General features: G+C 37.1%; 1 protein-coding gene across 5 annotated transcripts in view; it reads right to left on the bottom strand.

The window, feature by feature from the left end:
• The window catches only part of CACNA2D1 (calcium voltage-gated channel auxiliary subunit alpha2delta 1), a 469,014-nt gene extending 449,536 nt beyond the window's left edge, over positions 1-19,478 (bottom strand). For all 5 annotated transcript variants that reach the window (XM_081079528.1, XM_081079529.1, XM_081079531.1 and 2 more), the window contains exon 1: positions 19,042-19,478. In XM_081079528.1, the coding sequence (XP_080935654.1) occupies positions 19,042-19,136 (95 nt within the window). In that variant the 5' untranslated portion in view covers positions 19,137-19,478. The remainder of the gene's footprint in view (positions 1-19,041) is intronic.
• Between the last annotated feature and the right edge of the window lie 4,881 nt (positions 19,479-24,359).

Here is a 24,359-nt window from a genome sequence, read left to right as displayed (position 1 = left end):
AGGTGTTAGACAACTTTCACTGGTAAAATTGCAGTAGATTTCTTAGCATCACGGCCATTGTAATGTTCTAAATTGTACATTCTCTTTCTCGAAGGGGATTTTTAAATTACACAGAAACAACTACAATTTTCACTATATCAGACCCACAAAGTTGTGTTATAAAGGAATTTATCAGTAACGTATTTTTTTGTGAGATTATCTTGAAAATCACTTAGAAGGGCAGTTTAGCAAGAGTTTGTCTATCACTGTCAGTATTGGTATTGTTCTGACATGCTAACTATTAGCTGGGAGATGCAGCATCTTTATAAAAAGATCTCGTTTAATTCGATTAGTTTTAAGTGGCCCACTAAAGAACAGAGTAAGAACCCTTCAAGAGACTCTTAAAACACATAATTCTGATTTTTTAGGAAACTGGTCTATCTCAATAGTCTGGAAAAACTCTATAAAAGTCCTTGAGACAATTGTTCAGGAATAAGTACATAGTGACAGATGTAACTCAAAAGAGACTGCATGGAAAGACATAAAATAAAGAGCATATAATGCTGTTGTACCAGTCTAGTGATAAAACTTAGCATGTCTCAGTTTCATTAGATAAAATCCTACATTCAACTTAAGAACATCTCTGTCACAGGCTGTCAGAAAAATCTCGAGTCAAACCAGTAGAAAACAACAGATAAAGACTTCGCAAAAAGAGATAAAGTAAATAAGTTTTTTCCATACAGTTCAATTTTAATGAGCACAGATTCCTAAAGAGAAACTTTTGGAGTCTACAAAATGTAAAGGTTTTGCAATTCTCACTACTAAGTGAACACTTGAACCATTCTTTCAAAACTTTTAATTGTCTTTTGCAAGAATCGTATTGTTTGATTCCGGATATGTTTCAATACAGTGAGAATGTTTATACTTTTATACTTTGGCAGACCCTATAAGATCTGAGATATCAATGGAGATTTTTATACAGCCTCAGTCTCATAGTCCAAGTACACTTTACACAAATAATTTTAAAAAAAACCTGCCTCAGTTATGACAGTCCTTCCCTTTACTGCAGTACCAAGATATTTGTTCTACTAACAACAAGTGTTTAGACTCATTGCAAACAGTAAATGTTTTAAAGAGAACACAAAATTCTAGTCAGAAACTACAGCGTGTAACAATCTGAAATATGCAGCTCCTTTCGATCCAAAACATAAGATTACTTTGAAGAAAACAGTCATAGGCAATCCAATAGCCAGAACCAAACATAAGCATTAAAAGAGGGGATATCATTTTTAAAGATTATTTAATGCAAAAATCTATTTTAGTTTTTTTAATGCCATTTGCAAACTGAAAACAGTAATTTGGTTACCTTTACACAAATCAGTTAAACTAGAGTTACTCAGATTGTGCTCTGCAGATTGGGCTCAAGGAAAGTATAGAAATGTAGAGTGCTGGACTTGGGGTAAAGACAGTGGGGTAGGTAAACGCTGTGCTCACCTTCTCTCACAACCATATAAATTACAACTAAACTACGAAACAACCATCATTGATAATTGCTGGAAGTCTAGCTGAATGGAAGCCCTACAACTAGGGACATACAGAAGAAGCCACTTCAAGTCTGGTAGGAGGGGTGGAGACACAGAATCGCCGGTCGCATATCCACATGTGACCATTACAAATCAGGAGGGGGTATCTTGGCTGTGGAGGTCCCCACCTGAAGAGTGAGAGGTCCCAGCCACTCCCCAGCCGAGGATTGTAGTACTAGGGAGAGAAGTCCCCATAATTACTGGTTGCCAGAAGGGAGAGGGGTTGGGGGGTTGGGTGAAAAAAGGAAAGGGATTATGAAGCACAAATTGGTTGTTACACAGTAGTCATGGGGATGTAGGGTGTAGCATAAGGAATATAATCAATAATATTGTAATAACTACGTATGGTGTCAGATGGGTACTAGATCAATGGGGGTAAGAGACAGGAGGTGAGGGTGAAAAAGGTGAAGGGATTAAGAAGTGCAAATTGGAAGTTACAAAATAGTCAATGGGATATAAAGTAAAGCATAGGGAATATACTCAATAATATGGTAATAATTATGTATACTCTCTGATGGATACTAGACTAGTTAGAGGGATTACTGCTTAAATTATATAAATGTCTAACCACTATGCTGTACATCTGATATAATGCACAGCATAGGAAACATAGTCAATAATATTGTGATAGTGTGGTATGCTGGACTTATGATGGTGATCCCTTTTTTAGGTACATAAATGTTGAATAACTACGGTGTATACCTGGAAGTAATATAATATTGTATGTTAGCTATATTTTAATAAAAATCTTTAAATGAATGAATAAATAAATAGAAAAAAAAGAAGAGTGCTTAGTCACTTGTGTAACAGTCTGAAAAAGTAATGTTAGGACTACTGACTCTATTTTAAAACAAGTTTAATTTTTTTTTAAATTCAATTTTTCCATTGATTTTCATTGTAGTCTACAAAAATAGACATTTGCAATGGATATGAAATTAACAAAAAATAAACTATATTCCGTTAGCATAGACACTGTGAAAAGCATTGAATTAAACAGTTAATCTGGCCAGAATCCCCTGGTATTAGCAAATTAATTTGTGCTAGATGCATAACAAGACAAATCCTGAACAAATCAGATAATCAGTGGTATATCCAAAGTGAAATGACTAGGTACGCACAGGGCAAACCAAGGCAGAATCGGGAAGCAGGATAGGAAGGGCCCTTTTTAAGGTAAACTGAGTATCCAGTATTAGGTATTTTAAAGAAGCACTTTACAATAATAAGTTCTTTAAAAAGCAGAAGCCATGGCTATTCTCCTAAATCTATTCACTGACGAGGATAACTCCTATGTGGATGTTTTCAGTTTCATATGAACATTTCTGCATTAATATTTTATAATTGGGGCATAAGTTAGAAAGATCATAATTCCATATGGATATATATATATATATATATATAAATAGGTGCTGATTAGGATTTTAGAAAATCACCTAGTTTATACAGGCAGGGAAATGTACATAATTTAAGGAGAGACCTAAGATTTCACGAAATATAAACTTTAATTTGCAAGTAACTTAATGCTTTACATTTCAGAATTGTCTTACAATTTTTCTAAACACTATTGGCAATAATTGTGTAAATTGACTTAAACCACAGCACAGAGAATTATTTTCTTTGTAGCGAGTGAAAAGTTCAGCTAATACCATTAATGAGTTGTTAATGAGACAATTTACTGGATGGATCAGAACCAATGCAACAAATCACAATTTTCCTGGAGGCAAAAGGATGGTACATCATCTGACTGATACATCATTTTCAAAGTTTGTGAGTATCTAAAGTGGAAAAGAAATGAGTATCCCCATTTTCTAATATTTGGTGTTTTTATGATGGTTGTCTAATAATAAAACCTGTGGGAGGAAGAATTCTAAGCTAACTCCATGTACCATCCGATCTCCTGGAGTTAGGGGGTGGGGCCTGATTACAGAGGGATGTCAGTGCAATGATTAGGTTATGTTATATGGCCAAGGCGTAGGGATCTGTACATTTAAGACCTCAAATCATTTGATTCTGACTTAATCAAAAGAAAGGTTATCATGGGTCATCTACTTAATTAGTTGAAAATCCTTAAAAGAGAGATTGAATCAAGATTTTCCTTCTGGTCTTTCAGGAGGAAGTAAACTACCATGTTGTGAGAGGTCCTTTGAGAGGGCCATGTGGAAAGGAAGTGTGAGTGGCCCCTAAGAGCTGAGAACAAAGAGAAGGAGGAGGGAGTTATCCCTACAATCACAAGGAAGTGTCAGCAACCCATAACCTTGAAAGAAGAGCAGAAGGTAGTCCCAGAAAGCCTATATGCCTCCGAGCAAAGAATCCAGCTTAGCGATGGCTAGACTCCTCACCATGGAAACTGTGAGAAAATGAATGTACATTGTTTTAAAACACTAAGTTTGTGGCAAATACATTACACTGCCTAGAAAATACCACACTGAAATAAGTAAATGAATCTAGATTCCTGAATTCTAAATAAGTGACGCATTCTATCAATCTTCATATAAAATGCCATTATGAAGATTCTGTCTGGTTTGTTTTCATTCACTGTACTTTAAATTAGTGGTCAGTCTTTGATCTCTTTCGTATAATCTGATTGACATACTTTTTTGCACAAATGTTGACAACAGTTTTCCTTACTCCTCTCATTTAATCACATTACACTAGAAGGAAAGCTAATCAACTGGGCACAAGGAAAGGCCACACCTTCTGTGATTCTGCACACAGTTCTAAACTGTAAGCTGCATGATGAGCTCTAACATTAATTCTTCTTGAACAATTAGAATTTGTATTTTAAACAGTTTAATTGAGTTATACTCTTTTCTAAAAAAAAAAAAGAAAGAAAGAAAACTTCATAATATTCATTTATTCCTCAAGGTAAGATGATGTTTGCTGCTCATCTTAAAAGAAAAAAAAAGCACCACTCTATGTTACACATAGTATCTCAATTATTGCTGATATAATTTTAAAGTTACCATTTTCAGAGAGTTTGTAACAATTACTAGAAATACACTGTCAAAAAAGGACATCTAGGGCTTCTTTCACAGAACTGAAACCATCAGGTGACAACGGGCCTCTAACGTTATTTTTCTGTACACAAGAATGCAAGGACACTGACTTCATTATATAGGAATATATGTTTTCCTAATATGCCCTTAGATAAGATAAAGAAAAGCCTGGTAACATACTATGCTTTAGTGTAATTTGGGGGTAGCACAGAGTGTTAAAAAGGGAAAAAAATCATCAGACTTCACCATTTTTCAAAAATATAATGAGAGGGGAAACTAAAATGCGGGGCCGGTGTGAGACCTTTTAAAAAATATACCCACAGGCACTAGAGTCACTCAAGTACAGCATCCCCCTTATCCACGATAGATATGTTCCAAGACCTCCAGTGGATACCTGAAACTACGGTTATCACCAAACTCGCCATATACTATGTTTACTTTATACATATATACCTATGATAAAGTTTAATTTATAAATTAGGCACAGTAAAAGATTAATTATAACCAATAAAAATAGAACAATTATAACAATATACTGTAATAAAATTTGGGTGAATCTGGTCCCTCTCAAAATCTTATTGTTACTGTACATAGAATGGACACACTGGACAAAGGAATGATTCAAATCCGGGCGGGACAGAGCGGGACAGTGTGAGACTTCATCACGATACTCAGAACGGAGCCCAATTGAAAAGTTATGAATTGTTTATTTCTGGAATTTTCCATTTTATATATCCGGACCACAACTGACCACAGGTAACTGAAACCATGGAAAGTGAAACTCCCCTTATTAAGGGGAGACAACTACACATGATCTAATTTATGTTCAACAGACACATGAATGGCAAGTATGTAACAATTAAAACTAAGTTGTTAGGAAATATTTGGGTAGTGCCCAATTAGATGTTAGAAGGTGCTGAAGCCAGGAATTCTTCCTCACAAGGTGTTACCGAGGCCAGATCCACATCTACCAGTACTACCGTGTTTCCCCAAAAATAAGACCTAGCCGGACCATCAGCTCTAATGCGTCTTTTGGAGCAAAAATTAATATAAGACCAGGTCTTATATGACGCATTAGAGCTGATGGCCCAGCTAGGTCTTATTTTCGGGGAAACACGGTAGTCAGTGGCAGAGGCAAATGGGAACCAAAGTCACCTGACTACACTAAATTATCCTGCTTGTAATCAAATTATATTTATTTAGTGTGTTCTATGTGCCATGAATTAACATTCTTAATTCTCACAAGAACCTTAAAAAGTCTTGCCAATGGGAAGGTGAAGTTGCTCAAGTTGACCAGCTAATAAGTTATAGAGCTGAGCTTTGAATCCACACTTTAACCAATCAGACAAGTTCAAATTATCATGAGATAATTAAGCTCTAATGTTCAAATGCATCCCTTTTTAAGAACTGAATTCTCTTCTGTGCATCTAGCATAGCACTAGTCATGAACCATTTTTGAGAGAACTCAAAAAATGGTCATTCGAATCATTATTTGTGTTCTGTGTTCAGATTAGGAAATCTTCTTAGAAAGGCTGCAGCCACATCATAGATGATCATTTTTTAGAATTCTAAGCTCTTCCCACCATAGCAGACTGCCTTCCTTGGGTTTTGGATCATCTGAAACAAACTAGTGTGGTTCTGGCATTGCTTAAATGCCTATCAACAGGCTTACTAGCAAATTTTAGGGGCAAGTGGAGCAAGGTGGAATCACGGTGGGATTTGGAAAATGTGAGAAAGTGGAATCACAAAACTCAGTGGGCAAAAAAAATGAAACCTATAATCAGCAAGCATACAACCCATCCCAATCATACAGAGGTTTCAAACACTCCTAATGAAATTTGCAATCCTTCATAATGACAGCTCTTTTGGATATTATAAAGCATTTTCAGGTTTTATAATGTCTTCTAAATATGTGCCCTACACACATTTAACACACCTGAATCTATGTGCATACTTCACTAGTGTTTTACTATAATTTTCATTTCCTATGAATTATGTTAATACATTAATTATGTGATATATTTCTATACTATATATTACATATGTAATAACATAAACATTATATATGTGTGTGTGTGTGTGTACGTTTCATGTGCTACCCCTCAATTAGGGTGGCAGAGTAGAGGAAACAGGAAAAAAAAAAAAAAGGAGAAAAACAGATCCTGAGCAGTCTGTTGACCCCAGGTTTTAGGACCCTGTGCATAAGAACAGAATCCCAGGGGCCAATCTATTTCACTCGTGGAAAAATCCAGAAGGGGCAGAATCAAATCCAAGGCCTGCAACCTTCAAACCGCCCCTCTGTCACAGTCATTTACACCCAGGGACTCAGCTGGCTTTTAGACACTACACAGACAGGTTGTGTCACATCTGATAACTTAAGGAGACAAATGGACCTCGTCTAATTATCATGCATGGTTTGCTCTGTGATGACCTACCATTCCCGTACGTTTATTTATCACCACTGAGTATTAATATAAATTTTAAACAATTACTCACCAGCAGACCTTGACATGATGTATATCAATCCCCTGGGAACTGAGCGACACATGCACAATAAAATTCTACCTCAAGAAAATTAATTCTGATTTCTACACTTACAGCGACAGGAAAATCAGATGTTTTGAGAGACAACCATGCTTAAATGTTTAATTTAGAGCTAACTGCCTCGGTGTCCATTCTCCTGAGGCTTCACATGGTTTGTCTCGCCTAACATTTTCACAAATGCATTGGTTTGTCTCTCCTAACATTTTCACAAATGCAAATTTAAGTCAATTCTAATAGCGTGTCAAAGAAGGGTTGGTATTTTTAAAGTGGCAAACATCATTAAGGATTTTACACATTCCTATCTGTGGCAAATGTCAAAATGACTGCCATAAAAAGGCAGGGTTCTGGCACTTGAACACTTGCTGCTTCAATGGTTATCATCAAGTTGTATTCATCAGTCATGGTATTCATGGACAGTTTCATTAAAATATCTCTTTCTCCACATTGATTAAAAATCTGCAGCAGACATTTTAGGTGGTTTATTTCCACCAAGAAGACGATAGAGTACATAAAAGGCTGACCTCCGTTTGTATTGGAAAGTGCAGGGGTGGGATTAAATGAGTGTAACTAATCATCAGTTGGATGAGTCAAATGAAAACTGGCCTTTTTCAGTACACTCTTGGCAGATTTTTACTGACTTCTGTGTCAGTTGCTAAAAATGCAACTGGTCTCCATTTTACTCCTCGGTGCTCACCCAATTTACAGGGTTGTCTGGAATCATTTCTATGAACATCACGGGCAGATTGCTTTATTAACTTTCAAATATTCTGACTTGAAGCTGAAAACTCACATCTTTGACAATGAGAGGTTATCAGTGGCAACATTATGACTTTTAAAAACAGATTCAACCTCCCATGGCACAGATTTCATACAACAGGTGCTGGCTGAAATGTCAAGATAAAACATATCAAATCCTTTGTGGTTCTGCTTTCTTCCTGGTCTCGTTGAGGATAGAGATTGTGTCCTTAACGTAGACACAAAACAATTCACTCCCTCTGCTTCACTGCGTCTCCTTTCATTCCCTCTTCATGATTAAAGGCCACACAAGCTTTAGGAAGAAGCATTTTTAAAGCCTGAGAAGCATTCCTTTTCCCATTCATTTCAGATTCTTCACATAGCCCAAATGATATGTTAGCACAATAATCTAACTCACTAAACCTTAGTCATAAATTTAGGATCTCTTGAAGACAGAAAAATCACACATGGTGCAAATAATAAAGCTTGGCCATTACACAGTCCTTCAAAGCATCCTCTCATTTGACCCTCCACAGTGCGATTCTGGATGAACTTAATATGATCCTTATTCTGCAGAGGGGAAATTGAGACTTAGAGTTAGTTCTACTCTACTTTACATTGACTTCCTTTCCTCCCTCAACCATTGCTGGAATATGCAGCCAGCTACAACTGGAACAGGTGAGAACATGGATGGTAACATGTCAAAGCTCCAGCCAGAAAAGGCAAAGTACAGCAGGTAAGTATAGGATTCCAGTAGCCAGCTGCCTGAAATGAAATGAAATTTTGCTCCTAAGGAAATTCTGCAAAGTTCTTTGTACTCTCACCTTTAACTTTCCTCATCTATACAACAGGAATAATAATACTTATCTTAGGGCACTGACTTGAAGGTTGGATGGATTAAAAAACATGCATAGTCTTAATTCACAGCACCTGGTATACAGAAATGTCAGAAAGCAATAGTTTAATATGTAAAGAGTGTTGTTAGTATTAGTGTCCAGACATTCTCTAGGTACAGACATCAAAATTAGCTTGAGGAAACTGTGAATACCCACAGGAGCAAACATAAAGAGCAAAGTCACAAAAGGGAAAAATACATAGCCCACCCTAACTCTTCTCATCTCTTGTTATAAACCACAGGGGTGATTTTTCCACATTGCACTGGTACCAATGAGATCAAGACTGATCCTTAGATCTGCTGGCATTTGTGATCCTAACCATTCATTGTGTCATTGGAAACTCAGGGAACTGCTGTGATGGCAGCTGCCAGTAATTTCCATACCTTCAGGAGACCTGAGATGCCTTTTCAAGGGTTGACCAGGAACATGCTTTGCGGGAGAAGCCCGTCAGTGGCTTCTTATCTTATCAAATTTAGTATTTTGTTTTCTTGACAAGGATCTGTTTCAATTCAAATTTCTGCCCTCTGCCAAAGACTGGATATATGGTGGGGAGACAGAGTGTGGGAGGAAACCATCCCGATCTGCCAAAAAATTAATAAATAATGATAAATGGAGACAAGCAAGAACAATGTGTTTGTTTTATTGTTTCCTTTTCACTGATGTTTCTTCTGCCATAAGCACATACATTTATTAAGTCTAAAAACATTGCAAAACTACATGGATCTTCAAGATGATAATGTCCCCTAAAAAAAAAGTTAAAGAAAAACAAAGAACAAAAAGGACCAAATGTTGCTGTGTCCAAAGGGAACAGAGTAGTGAAATGGAGTCTTATTACTATCAAATCAAGAACAACGCTACAGTGTGTGCACCTCAAAACTTGAACATTACTAATGTGTACGTATTACATTTCTGAATCAGGTCATTCCTTCTTGAGAATGAAATATGTAATTTCAAAAACATTCCTCCAAAAACATTTCCAGTAAATTAAAAGTGTACCTATCCTATATGCCAACCATCTGCTTTAATTCTCAAGGCTGTTTCAGCTTTCAAGTTACTTTGCAAGACACTGTTTTTCATTTTGATCCCTTCCTCACCTACCTCTGTCAGAACATTCACCCATCAATCATGGCCTCTCTCATCTCTTCTATCTCTCTGTCATTTGGTCTCCCACTGATATCCTCAAATTTCCCCTCTAGTAATATTTCTTTGTCTCTACAACCTTCCCCACCACCAGGAGCCTTTTTCTAAGAATCACGTCTTCCTCTATCCAAGCTACTAGCATTTGGCCAGTTGCTATGCAATGCCTCCTACTGAGATTGGACCAGGGTGTGAAGAAGTAACCCAAACTCAGGCAACCAGAGTCCTTTCTCCAAATCTCATCTCCTGATCACAACTGAATGGGCTATCGATGGCCACCTGGACCACATTCAGACTGTCAACATATCTTCTTTAGGAGGCAATGGTTTGGACTAGGATTCTCATCTCAAGCTGGTTCAGAGACTCCATGGAGAAAATGTAAACTCTCATCGCCATTCAACACCAGGAGCAATTGGAAAGCCACTTTGCAGGGACAGAGAAGAATGAGGAGTCAAACAAAGAAAAGGCGAGAGCAGGAGATGATCCTGAAGGCAGTCCCACCCCTTTCTGCAGCTGTGGGCATATCCTGGACCTTGACTCCCATGATTGATCCTCCAGCTCCATCACCACTGAAAAACATTTCCCTTTTAGGTTCAAGATAGTCCTATGACTTTCCACTACTAATGATCCCAAACAACCTAATATAACTCTTTTTAAACAAAGCAAGAGTGCCAAATTTCTTAAACTGTCCTCTGAACTTCCTATCCATCTCTCTCCCTTGCCTTACATGGTCAAATCCCTTGAAAGAACAACTTACGCTTGCTACCTTTCTATTCTCACCAGCTACCTACTTCTAAGTCACTGAAACTATGCTTCAGTCTGCAACACTCTGCTAAAACTGCTCTGACATCCTCACTGACCTGGTGACTTCCTTAAAGGGCACCTCTTGTCTGACATCTTTGCAAAATGCAACTGCAGACCAAGGGTTCTTCTTTTCAAACTCACATGCGTATCGTAACAGATGCTAAATAAACTGCATGCTAAATAAATGAATGAACCTTTTTTCATGGCTTCAAAAATACTGCTCTCTGACTTTGTCTCCAAATTGCCTTCAGACAGGTATTTCTGATGGCCTAACAGTTACCCATAGAGATACTGCTAACTCAAAATGTCCAATAGTGAGCTTATTACCTTCACCCCCACCAACTTGATATTCCTCCTGTATTCTCTAGTCTACAAAATTCAGTGTAATATGATTTACCTGCCTATGATCTTAGATGCATCTCGAACTCTTCTCTCTCCGATATCGCAAACCCCAGAACGAGCAGGGCCTGAAATTTTACTTCTACATTATGTTTCACACACGCTCTTCTTTCCCACTGCCACTGTTCTTTTCTAGACCTCCGTCATCTCTTACTCCAGGAATGCTGCAATGGTCTACTAGTTGCTCTCATTATCTCTGCTTCAAATATTGGTCTTCTCTAATCCATCTTCTGCATACTATATTTCAGAACCTATTACTTGTACTTTTATTTTCATATCTTAGGATGAAGGCCACATTTGGGTACGCAGAGCTGGGCTAGCACAAATGTCCATGTGCTGTGAATACCATCCATCCCTCCTTCAGGTCACATAGGAGGATAGCCCTGATGCCAAAATTTCATAACCCAGACTCAAACCAATGGCCCAGTCCCACCCACACCTCTTCCCACCCGGGAGCCTTAACATGGAACAGACCATGTTGCCTCAACATTTTATGTACTTTTCTTTGGTCATTCCTTGAAGGAGCCTACAGCTTCACAGTCAGCTTGGAGTTGTGAATATCTTCCTTGGGGACTCTCTTCCTCAATTTGTACACTCAGAATGTAATTCAGTGCACTACATAACTTTCACTGAATCATAATAATAATAATTGCATTAATCATTGAATTAAATTACATTTGAAACAGGAGACATTAAAAGACACAGCATAAATTAAAACTATTTTTAAAAAATAACATGCACTCTATGTATTGAGAAGTTTCAACAGTCTTAAGTATACTTCCTAGAAGTCTACCTACCTGCAAGTTATTTCATTTCTTGTAATCTAGTGGAAAAATATATTGACAGAATTTCTTGATTATTGGCACTTAAGCTTTGAATAAAGTGTTATACTAATACTTCTTACCCAATGAAACATTACTGCAGGGTTTTATTTAAAAAAAATGGTTAATTGCTTCTATTTTTGGAGATCTAGACAATTTTATTGTCAGTGGTTTCTAAGGTGACTTTCCATATATGAATATTTAAGTATCAAAAAATGAATATTATGTTCAGTAAACAGCATTTCCAGGATAAGCAAGATCCCCTGGGAAGTGGGAAAAATAAAATTTTTTAAATAACCAACCTCTGCCTTTATCATCTTTAATGTTAGTTTCGCATCTCGTAAGTCTGAGGGCTCCTTTGTCTGCCCCACTTATTTCTCATAGCATTTTTTACCACAGCACTTCTTGATCACTTTTTTAAACCAGATTTTCCCAATTTGCCTAAGCCCATTTATGTTACCGAGCCAGTTCTTTATTCCTCAAAATAAGACATCATCAATGTCTGTCCATCCCTTTACATAGCCTGACAACAGGCACCTTTGACAGAGAACGATTTTAGTCCTTTCTTTCCTCTAATTATCCCCACCAGACGTGAGCAAATGTCAAAAGAAAAAAATGCCCAGACTGTTTGACAATTTTGATGGAAATTTTGCTTATGTATTACAGATTAGTCTGTGCATCAAATACCCACAATAAGTTCCCTTTAGAGAGAAACGTCCAGTGGTAAAAGGAAGTCCCCTGAAACAGGGAGAGAAGCATTAAGTGAAAACGACCGGAAACTGAAGTTTGGTCACAGGTAACTTAGAAGAAAACAAACCAAATATTCCCTATTTGATTAAATGTTACATGCAAATAATAATAAATTACGGTTAATAGTAAAATGTGTGTATGAGAAAGAACTTAGCAATCAATTACTTGAATAAAAGAATACAGAAATTATTTTTCATAATGATCCAGGAGACTATCACACTAAACTTTTAATTACTCAGGAAAAAGAACTTCAAATTGACAATAAGATTGTCCTCAAATCTGAAGCATTTAAAATGGGCAGCACCATTATCTTCCATTACCATAATTTCTACCTTAAGTAGTTCTCCCATTTTTGATATAGAATAGAATTTAAAATGTATCCTTATTTTTTTTTATTCCAGCTGAAGCATATGGTTAAAAAAAAAAAAAAAAAGAAGAAAGAAAAAAAATCAGAAGCAAATGTTAAAATAACAGTTAGCCAGAAATAGACCACATTCATATTCAAAGAGAACTTTAAATATTACTTCATATATCACAGCGTGATTCTGAATTATTGAAATTAACTGTAAAAGTGCACCAGTTTGTTGAGGCCACAATGTCAATCTTTTCCTTGTTTATAATCTTATTTGAATCTGTATAAATGGCAAATTTTAAAAGAGCGATGATCATTTGACTCATTTTTTAAAAAATGCTAATAGTAAGTAAGCAATACACAGGAATAGTAAGTTATTCCTGTGTATTGAATTACTACAAAATGTGTAAAGCTTATAAGGAAAGAAACCTGAAAGTTTATGTTTTACAAATAAAATTTTAAAAACGTGCACATTTAGCCTTCATTCCAAAAACAAATCACAACATCAAATATGTTTAATTCTTACAAATTTCAAAGTATTCCATTATCTAAATGACAGAAATAAAATTGTTTTGCATGCAAAAACCTTTTAAGAGGTACCTAATATCCCATGTGGAATAGTTTCTTTCTCGTATTGTTTTGCTTAAAAGATAGCAAAGCTATCTGTAAAATCATATTTCATTTGTTACTCATCAACTATGTTAATAACTTGTCGCTATAAGACCTGAGCATATTCAGGCTGCTTTCATACACAATATCTCCTTTGATTTTCTTTACAAATTATTATAAATGCTAGTGTCATAAAAATATTTTGAATGACATTTAATCCCTAAAAACAGTTCTGGATTGGTAGAGATCTTAAAACATGCTCATTTATTAAAAACTTACCTTACTGAGGTTTTTTCTACCCTAGCAAACCACTTGAAGGAGTTTAAAAAAATACATATGTGTGCACACACATACATATAGTATATATTTATATTTGCACACATAAAATATTGTTAAACAGAATATTATGACAACATGAATTAGACAAATTATCTAATTGTGCATTGTTAATATTTTGGACCCTCAAGGCAAAGGTGGTAAATACAGTATTTTTCACAAAGTGCCACCATTTTTACTTTAATTGATGTTGAAGTCAATACCCTTTTTCTTTCAACTCTGTAAACAATATGACACAACCATTTTCATGTTTTTGTGTACATGAAAGGAAAACATGAATCGTGTGTAAGCTATGTGGTTGACCATCTCAGCGCAGTTCCAAGTTTACTGGAAAGCAACCAGAGAAAGGCTTGGGAACAGATGTGGTACTCCACAGACAGTCCATGAAAAGGACTGGCTGACACAGTGTGACACAGTGCCTGACGCACACTATAAGCCTTAAGTGAACGTGGAGTGGATGAAATAGAACAGAGTTCTCTCCCCATGGTATGGTTTTTGAAATACTACAACAGACAGCTGTCATATTACAAAGGATGGAAGGTTGTCACTTTATTAACAATAAAAATGTTGTTAGGAATACTGAAATTCTGATTTTTTTCCAAACTTCTATCTAAGTATGTTTATATTAGAACTGATTATGTCCATACATGTAAGGCACTGAAGGAAATCAATAAATTGGATGATTTGCCTAAAATATATTTCACTTAACTATTTAAATCTCCAGTTTAAGGTTATAAATAGTTTGAAGACAAATACAAGAAAACAAGATGTGAATTCAGAAGAACAGATTACGTTCTTGGAAATTTGCAACTATATTGATATATAGGGAAAAGAAAATAAATCTCTGTGCATGTGTTTTATATTAATGATACTCCAGAGAACACATGAAACAATATAGTGTATGTGCAATATTTTTAAATTATTTTTAAAATTCCTAAATGCATTATTTCTTATGAACATAAACTCTTAATATAAATACTAAATTTGAATAATTTGCACATGTTGTTTACGTATTTGCAAAACCTTACCATGTGCAAACCCTAGAAGGGAGAGTATTTTATTACGTTACTTTCATCAATAATAGAGAAATAACAGAAAGGTGTCTATGCAGCGAGCTTTCTTTGAAGAAAGAGAGTGGTTCATTTTTAATCTATTTTCAAAATGAACAACCTTCTGGTTTTATATATATTTATTAAATTAAAATTAATGAAAGCCATAAAAAATAATAAAGGTACATTTTATTTCCTTTTTATAAACCATAATAAGCTTATATTCTTGTATCTTTCTAAAATGTTTTTTGGGGGGTTTATATCCATTTCAGTCTGCCTAATATTCATTCAAATGCCAATCCAAATAACTATGCATATACTTATGTATAAATATCAATAAACTTAACATCATGTTACTGCTTATATAGAAAAATATATCTACTGTTGCATATTTTAAACACATACCTGTGGAATAATAAATGATGTCATGTGCTTAAGCTGGTGTGAAGAAATTAAAGACCTGATATAGGGATTTATCAATGTTCACAGTTTTGAGATTTTATTTTACATTTAGTATTTTACCTCATGTTTTAACATGATACATTTTCTTGTATACACAGTATGTGAGTAAAAATCGCTAAGCCCCAATGAGAATATGTCACTTCTAATACATGGAAAAGATATCCATTCCAATGTCATGACATAAAAAAATTTCTTTTCCACAGCCTTTAAATATAAATTTGCCTAATAACAAAAAAATATATATATTTGTCTTAACTATTTAAACCCCAAAGCCCTATTTTTAATGAGGTGTTTTATTTATTTCATGTAGATATCTGCAGTTCTAATATATTTATTCCAATATACAGTTTATATTAAAATCCCCATATAACAATGGGCTCTCAGCCAATTATTCTTGACTATTTGGCATTTTGATAGGACTGAGATAAAAGTTTAACATGAATAGTAGTTACATGTACAATGATTTTTTTAAAAACTGTATTTATAAACAGATTCTAAAATTAAGAGGGACAGGTTTAAATTAACATTACAATACTGGTTACCTTACATATTATCCTGAGTTTTAAAATAGAAATGTTTTCACATCCTTGTGAAGAAATTATTTCTAGAACAAGCGAGAGTTTCCCTTTTTAAAAACCATATTTTAAACAACCAATATAACATGCGTGTACTATAACATTAAAATGATGTATTTTCCATTTATATATAAACCAATATACATTAGGTGGTTGCTACCAAATGGCATATTTATGTTTCAGACCTTACTGAGAAAATCATTTCCAAAAGAAAATCCTAACCTAGCAACATAATTGTATCAACATTGCTTTGTCAGAAAAAAAAAGTTGTTTTAGTATTAACTCTTAGAACAGTTTAGCTACTACTTTAATCCAGAAGAATATGCTATATGAGAATGCATGATAAATCAGAGAGCAGAAAATTAAAGATATTTAAAATGATATATGTTTGTTTTATTACAAGGAACTTTAAGCCCTTAATATCACTGTAAACACTCTACTTAAAAAGAAAAAGAAACTGTGAATTACTAACTCTAATTCAGGTCCCACTCCAGTCAGTCAATAATTAGTTTTACAGTGTGTTCATAGCATCTTGTTCTGATAATCAAAACTCCTTATATTACCTTTTGACTGTAAAATAAAATTGCCAGAAAAACAAAAGTATTTACTAATGATTTCCAGAAAAATCATTTATACATATATAGAAGCATGGTAATTTGCCTTTAGTGAATGCTATAATCTTTATACTCAGTTTTTATAAACTTGAAATTTTCCCCAAGAATTTGAGATTGAATCTGATGATCTCACACACCATATGAATTATTCTCTTGCAAGAAAAGCAAATGGCATCACATTTTCGTGGAAAAAATTCTGTATTTCTATAAATTTTATTCAGAATTCTAACATGTAGTACAGACATCAATTATCATTTGTCCTCTCCTCAGAAGATGGTGCGACTAACTTTTCAAATAAATAGGTGAAGATACAGAAGTCTTACAAAAATATTGCTAATATTATCTACAGGAGACTGACTTAGCTCTACAAAATCTCTTATTAAGCTCTCATTTCATGAAATAATGTTTCATGTAATTTGAAAACATCTTAAATTTCCATTGTTAAAAATGAATTTCAAATCCTTTCAAAAAAAAAGAAATTGTGGTTTCCTAATCCCTATTTTTGCCCACTATTTATTTTCTTTCTTGTCTCTAATGAATTTCTGACCATGAAAATTGAGTTATTTTAATTGTAGGAAATCATTTATTGCAGCTGTCCTTACAATAAAGATTTTTACATTAACATTGTACCATGGTAGGTTCAGGAATAAAAGGTTGTATTTTGTTGTAGTTTAAAGTAATAGTTTTCCCCAATAGTGTGATGATGTATTCCCTCCAAATTGTAGAAATATTGATAAATTGTCAGTTAAAAATAACTGCTTTAAAAATGTGTAAACTGAACACATTGACTCCTTTTTAAAGAGCCACTTTTTTATTTGACAAAAAATGCAAGGGAGTCACTTGAGTTCTCACTGCATAGGCCAAGCTAGAAAAAGAGTAAAAACTTAAATAAATAAAAGTGTAATTTCTTAATAAGAGTACGTAATTTTGAAGCATCTTTAGGGTAATTCTTACTCTTTTTATGATTCAAAATATCCGCTTGGAACATCCTGCCAATTAAAGGAAGATCTACCGATAGCATTTACCCTTTCGCTTCATAACAAAAAAAGGATCTGCAGTCATTTTTATGGAAGATTACCTAAAAAGGAACATGACTGTAAATCAATGACAAAAAATATTAGAGACTTTCCTTCTCTGGTTTAGAATGTGCATCATTCAGATGCTTGCACTGACAACTAATGTAATAAATACTTTAAGCTGAATCTTAAATAATAGCTGCAGGGTTGTAACTGGTAAAGATTCACTCTTAGTATCCACCAAAAACTCCAGTATACAGCACTCAGTCAACAAAGGACAGCAAATAATTTCCATCATAAATTCCGGGAAGGCTACCTTGGGCTTTGTTTTTGTTATGTAAAATGCATTAAAGTGACTCATCCACTTAAGATTACCTACTCTCAGAAGCTTTAAAGCAGCTTCAAGAACCAAAATAAATGCTTTCCCAGAATGCCTGATAGGCTGGCTATTCAGCGCATTTAAAGATATGTATGTATTTTTATGTGCCACTGCCTGATTCTTTTTTTCCATCCTAAGAGAAGAATTAGTATTTTTCATTCCCTTCCTGCCGTGTGACTGCAGAGACAGCTACCTTTAAACACTATTTTCGGAATAGCAGCGAGTTTCTTTAAGTTCTTTTAGAAATGTTTAAAAAAGAGAAAATTGCAGGAGACTCTAGAAACGCCGAGTCCCTCCCTCAAAGACGAGGTTCTATTCATTCTAAGAACAGGGACCGCGCGTGTCTTCCGGCACTTAGCTGCTTCAAATAAAGGATTGCGGGGGGTGGATATCGGGGGATGGATATCGGGGGATGGATATCGGGGTCCCAGTACCTGCGAGCCCTCTGGGCGGACGGTACTCTGAGCAGCCGGGAGCACGCACTCTTCAGAGCCGAAAGGCTGTCGAGTGCGCCCGGTAATTTAAGATCTAAACGAGTTTGGACACCACAGCAATTAAAGAGCATCCCAGAGGCAAAGTGCGGGAGAGTCCCGACCGTCCTGACAAGCCTGAAATTACCTATTTGTAAAATACCCAACCACAACACAACTTTTTATTAAACTGTGTTTGATGAGAGCGACTATCTGGCTGGAAACTTTTTCCCCCAGTGCCTGTAAACTCTTTAAGTCTAAAGAATCCTTTAAGAGATGGGCTGAGGAGCCGCGCGTCGTCGGCGGACGTTTCCCGGGACGGCTCGGCCACCGCTCCAGCCCCTGCGACACGCGGGACGGGAACGCATTCCCGCGGCGAGACGCGCGCACCTCCCGCTCGGCCTCCCCGGATCCAAGCCCGGCGCGCTCCCCACCCCCACGGGCAGAAAAGCCTCGCGAGGCGGGGACGGACCCCACGCCCAGCTCCCGCAGCACTCCTCGGCCCGCACCTCCCAGCCCTGCCCGGCCGGCGACTTACGTGACTGCCGAAGGGAACGGCTCCTCCGACGAGGGGCCGATCAGCAAAGATTGGAAAAGTGTCAGCGCCAAGGCCAGCAGGCAGCCAGCAGCCATATTCGCGATCGAAGATCACGGCCGCCTCCCTCCCCAGCCGGGGGAAGGAACGGCGCTGGAAGCCGCGGAAGCAGGAGAAGGGTCCCTCGCCGGCCGGACCGCAGACGTCTGGCGGGCTGGCGCGCCCGGGCTCCTGGGCGCGAGCGGCGCGGGGGGCGAGCGGGGCCCGCGGCGCGGGGCAGGGGCGGCGGCGGGCGGACCCTCTAGCGCGCGCCGGCGGATCCGCGCCGCGCCTGCCTCGCCTCCGCCGCCATCAAGGGCGACTTTGGAAACAGACCTGGGCGAGCCCGCCGGCGCTCGAGCGCTTTCGCTCTCTCTCTGTTTCTCCCTCTCGATCGCTTCCCTGATTTATTCCCCTGATCGCCGAGGAGACGGAGGCGGAGGCGGGGGCGGAGGAGGGGTGACGGCGCTTGGGAGGGGGTTGGGGGTGGGTGTAGAAATGGGGGAACGGCAGGCGGAGAGACTTGTGGCTGGGAGAGGCTCCGTCTGGCTTCTCCCGGCAAGTCAGAGGGAGGTGGCTGGGGGTGGGCAGCGGGAGGGCCGGGCGTCAGAGCGGTCGGGCGGAGACGGGCCCGGAGCAGCCCTCCATACAAGGCAGAAAGGAACTCCTAAAGTCGGCGTCGGCGGCCTCCCGCCGCCCCGCGTGCGGAGGGGGAGCGGACCCAGCCCCGCGGGGCTCCCGGGGGACAGCCAGCCTCCCGGCGGGCATCCACGGGCTGCAGAGGCTCCAGCCGACTATTTGGCGTGCGTCTTCGGGGCTTATGTTTGCACATGCAGGCAGCGTTCCCCCAGCCCTTCTCTTGGGCTCAGTGTCCACTGCCGAGCTCGGAATCGTGGCGAAGTGATTTGACCACAAATGTAGGAGGGGTTTGTATTTGCATTTTAAAGCACCGCTTTCGACTCTCTACCAGGTGGCACTGTGTATTTGCCCGACAGTGCCAGAGGCCAGGCCCTCTGGTGTGGCTGAATGCAAATTGTGCCAGCGTCCCCACGTCCAGCTAGGAATCACCTGGCGAGGACGTCAGAGGAGGAAGGACCTGGTGCTGTAAAATTTTCGCTGTCCTGACTTTCGGTAGGACAGAGGGGTTCAGGGACGATTCTCCACCCAGGGAAGGCAGTGCTGCGAAAAGGGCTTTGTCACAAAAAACCCTAGTGAAACTATCTCCAGAAGATTCCAAACGCCCTGCTCTGGCCAGTGGGCTGCCCTGCCTTGACAAGGTTGCTGCAGGGTGAGTTCACTTTGCCAGTGTGAAGGCACGAAAAGGATAGCAATTTATGAAATGCACCTGAAATGCGGAGGAAAAATTAAGGGAGAGGAGTGAAATAAGGAGTAGCAATGCCGAACCATCTCCAATGGTACGGCGAGCTCAGGCCTTCTCGTAGAAAGAACACAGGAGTCTTGGATCAGGCCTCTCAGACCGCAGAGGCCTCGTTCAAGAGGGAACTGTTGTGCCAGGGGTGGAAAGGTTTCCTTAAATATCTTCAATTCTTAAGCTCCCTATAGTAGTGCATTAGAGCACTTCTGACAAGAAGTGCAGAGAACATGATCCCTGATGGGAAAAAAAATGGCCATCCTGCATATGCGTCAAGGCCAGAATTATGAGGTGGCTGTAAAATTTTTAATTAGTCTTTCTTTAGTTTCAGGAGGAGCTTATGAAAGGAGAAAGACCTTTATGAATGTGGAATTGATTTTCCAGCTCTCTGAAGGCAACCTCCCAAAACAGAGAAGAACTGATAATGCTACTACTTACTAGCAACATTTAAAAAGTGTGTACAATTTTATGATTCTTGACCCAGTGTACTTTTCTTCCCAGTCACCTCTCCTTTTTGGTGTCTTCTTTGTTTTTTGTTTTGTTTTGTTGTTGTTTTTGTTATATGCTCTACATCTCTTTCTTGCTCTTTGTTTCTTTCTTCCTATTCTGAGTGACCTCACAAAAGGCACCCCACTGGGACTTAACTTCGTTTGTTTTATGCTAACCATAGAGAATGTGGCAGCAGGAGCTAGCAAATGAGAGATGAAGTGGGATGTAATGCAAGTGAGAACTAAAGCTCAGTCAGAAGGATATTTTATATAACTGAAGATAGCTTTTCATGCCAAAATTAGATAACCAAATAGTCAAGTACATCATTTTTTCCCAATTTTTAATGATGCAAAAGCAGATTTTCTTCCCCATCATGGGGATTACAAATAGCAGAATTAGATGCTCATTATTGTCTACATGATATGTTATCATAATAGCCTCACTACATAAAAATATTTTTATAATATATTTTGTCCATTATTTCAATGATGACCTCAGACCTCCTACTAAGGTATACCATTTCCATTTTTATGTCTTTAAGAGAACATGCTCTAAAGAAGGTAAGTCAGCCATTATTTGTTGGCCTTTGAGCCAAATCTCAATTTCTTTAGATCACTCTGATGAAGCACTCTGTTCTCTAATATCTGAAGCTGTTGAAGAAAGATATTGCGTCTACAATTCTTTCTGAAAAGGTTGGTTATCAACTCTAAGCCTAAATCATTGCTTAGTGCTCTGTTGCGAGGTTGCTACTTATTGCTTTTTATCAACCTAAACCTTTTTAATGAGGATATTCATAATGTGGCTTTTATTTCATATGTATGATAACTAACACAGGACCATTTTCACAGCATAGTATTATGTATCTATTGGATTAGCCATAGCCATGTACAATGCATTGTTTCTGCTCAGTTCTGTTATTTTGGAAAATTCCACAAAAATCAGACCTTATCCCATTTTAATAAAATTTTGCTAATTCCTCAAAATTTGCCATTCAAGATAAACTGTTGATAGATCATAAGAGCTGATGATAAAAGTTGTCTTATAGGTTGTAAGTGAGCAAGAAGTCAGAAATCAATAACCTACCATTCATTTAAAAGAAAATTTTCTGGTAACAAAATAGATTAGTGAAGAGTTGAGATGTTTGTGTTTAATCGTATCTAGAAGAAAGTTTAAAGGAGATTTAGTTCATGCAAAGCAGTAACTTTTATGACAAATTTATGTTTGTAATTTTTGGCTAATTCTCAATTGTTATTACATGTAAATATAATTTGTTCATATAAATTTATGTTAATTAAATATGAACAAAGAACAATATTAACCTAGGAGCCATGAAATGTTTACTCTTACTCTCTTTTTGTTTAAGGTTACACTATGCGTAGTGGTAGCCTCAAAGTCTATTTATGTTGTATTTTCCGAGGTATGTATGAGTAGGTTTTTCTGATTTTTTTTTTAGTAAATCAAATCTAATTTCTTCAACATTTTGGCTTAAAGAATAGGAAAAAGTAACCTTATAGAGATTTTTTTCCCCTCTCTTTTTCATGTACAAAAGCACCACACATACAAACACTGGAATTTAAAATATTGCTCTTGGACAAAAAAATTAAAAGGGCAATAATTAATTTTCTAGTTCTTTTTTTGGTGCATCTTAAAAAATGTAAGGAGAAAACCATGACAGCAGGCTTTATATGTTTATATGCAAATAGAAGTATATGACCTATCTCTGACATAAAGATAATACTGTAAGAACCATAATTGAAAATACTTGTGATTTGAGGCGATATCATGCTTCTGTGCACACATAGATATGTGCCAGAGAAAGCCAAAGTTAAAAACGGACAGAAGTTTCAATTATTTATGTCCTTGGGGAATCTTTTCAGAAGATGGGAATAAGAAAGACAGGAATTCAAAAGTATCAATTCCCAGGAGAATGGTTAAGAGCATATGTAATGATTTTTAAGTCAGTGTTCGCATTCAGTATTTTTAAACTAAAACAGCACACAGAGGCTTCCATAGAAAGCAACAAGGTAAAAGACACTATCTTAGATGAAGAAATAAGGTCAAATATTTCCTACAAACAAGACAAATATTTAGAAGACTATTTTCTTTGACCCGAATAATACAGATATTGATAGATAACCATTAAACTTTTGAAGAAAAAAATATATACCGTTTCTAAATGGACACAAAGTAACATTAAACAAGTACTTACTGGAAGCTTATTGTTTGCCCATCAGAATCTTATACTGGTGAGCTGCTAATTTAAGTATGCAGAAATATTTGCTGTTATATTAAATACCATCATATCTTCAACCAAGCAATAGCTTTTATGCTAGTCTATTTTTTAATCTCTGCTAATCATGAAGTTTTTCATCCATTCCTCTTCCTTGTTTTATCTTTGCTCTTCTTCCCTCCTTCCCTCTTTAAACACAAGCGCATCTCAGACAAAATCAGCACCTACAGCATGACTGACTTCCCATTAAAAAAAAAAATCCTGTTAGACTCTAAAATCTAGATTTCAGGATAAGATCCTTCTTCACTCCATAAATAGAGCTGGTGTTTTCTCGTTGTTTGAACTGCAAGTAATAGAATATATGGAATCCATTTACTTAGGCCTACACAGACAAAGGGAAGTAGAGATTCAATTATTTATCCAAACATTCAAGAGCAGCTAAAACTCAATGGGAAGTGGTGGTTAATAGGAGGTAAACTGTAACATCTAAAAGACCAAAACTAATAACTATTGGCACTCTTCACAGTTTTTTTAATTGCATAAATGCAGCCTTCCATTAAAGAAAAAGATTATTGATGTTATTCTTCTGATAGTAGATATTTTAAACATACTTAAACACAATAGAACGCTATTATAAACTAGCATATTTCTATAAGAATTTGGATATGTTATGGGTCAAATACACTTTCTGTACAGATAATATACAATTAATCTGTTAGATGAATGCATAGAAGCACAAAGCTTGTCTATAGGTCAAATTTATATACATTGATTTTTTCTTAGTCAAAATTCCTTTCATTTTTACTCTGAGGTGAACTTCTCATTAAGAATATAATTCTCAATTACCATATGACCCAGCAATCGCTTTCCTGGGTATCTACCCAAAAACTCTGAAAGCATTTCTCTATAGAGACACGTGTACTCCAATGTTCATTGCAGCTTTGTTTACAGTGGCCAAGACATGGAAACAACCAAAATGTCCTTCGATAGATGAATGGATAAAGAAGTTTTGGTATATATACACAATGGAATACTATTCGGCGTTAAGGAAAGATAATATAGGAGCATTTGTGACAACATGGATGGATCTTGAGAATATAATGCTAAGTGAAATAAGTCAGACAGAAAAAGCAGAGAACCCTATGATTTCACTGATATGTGGTATATAAACCAAAAACAACAAAAGAACAA

The sequence above is a fragment of the Rhinolophus hipposideros genome (genome assembly GCF_964194185.1).
Source record: "Rhinolophus hipposideros genome assembly, chromosome: 18".
Taxonomy (NCBI): Eukaryota; Metazoa; Chordata; class Mammalia; order Chiroptera; family Rhinolophidae; genus Rhinolophus; species Rhinolophus hipposideros.
Note: the sequence above shows the minus strand (reverse complement) of the source record. Positions and strands in the feature narration are given on the sequence as shown.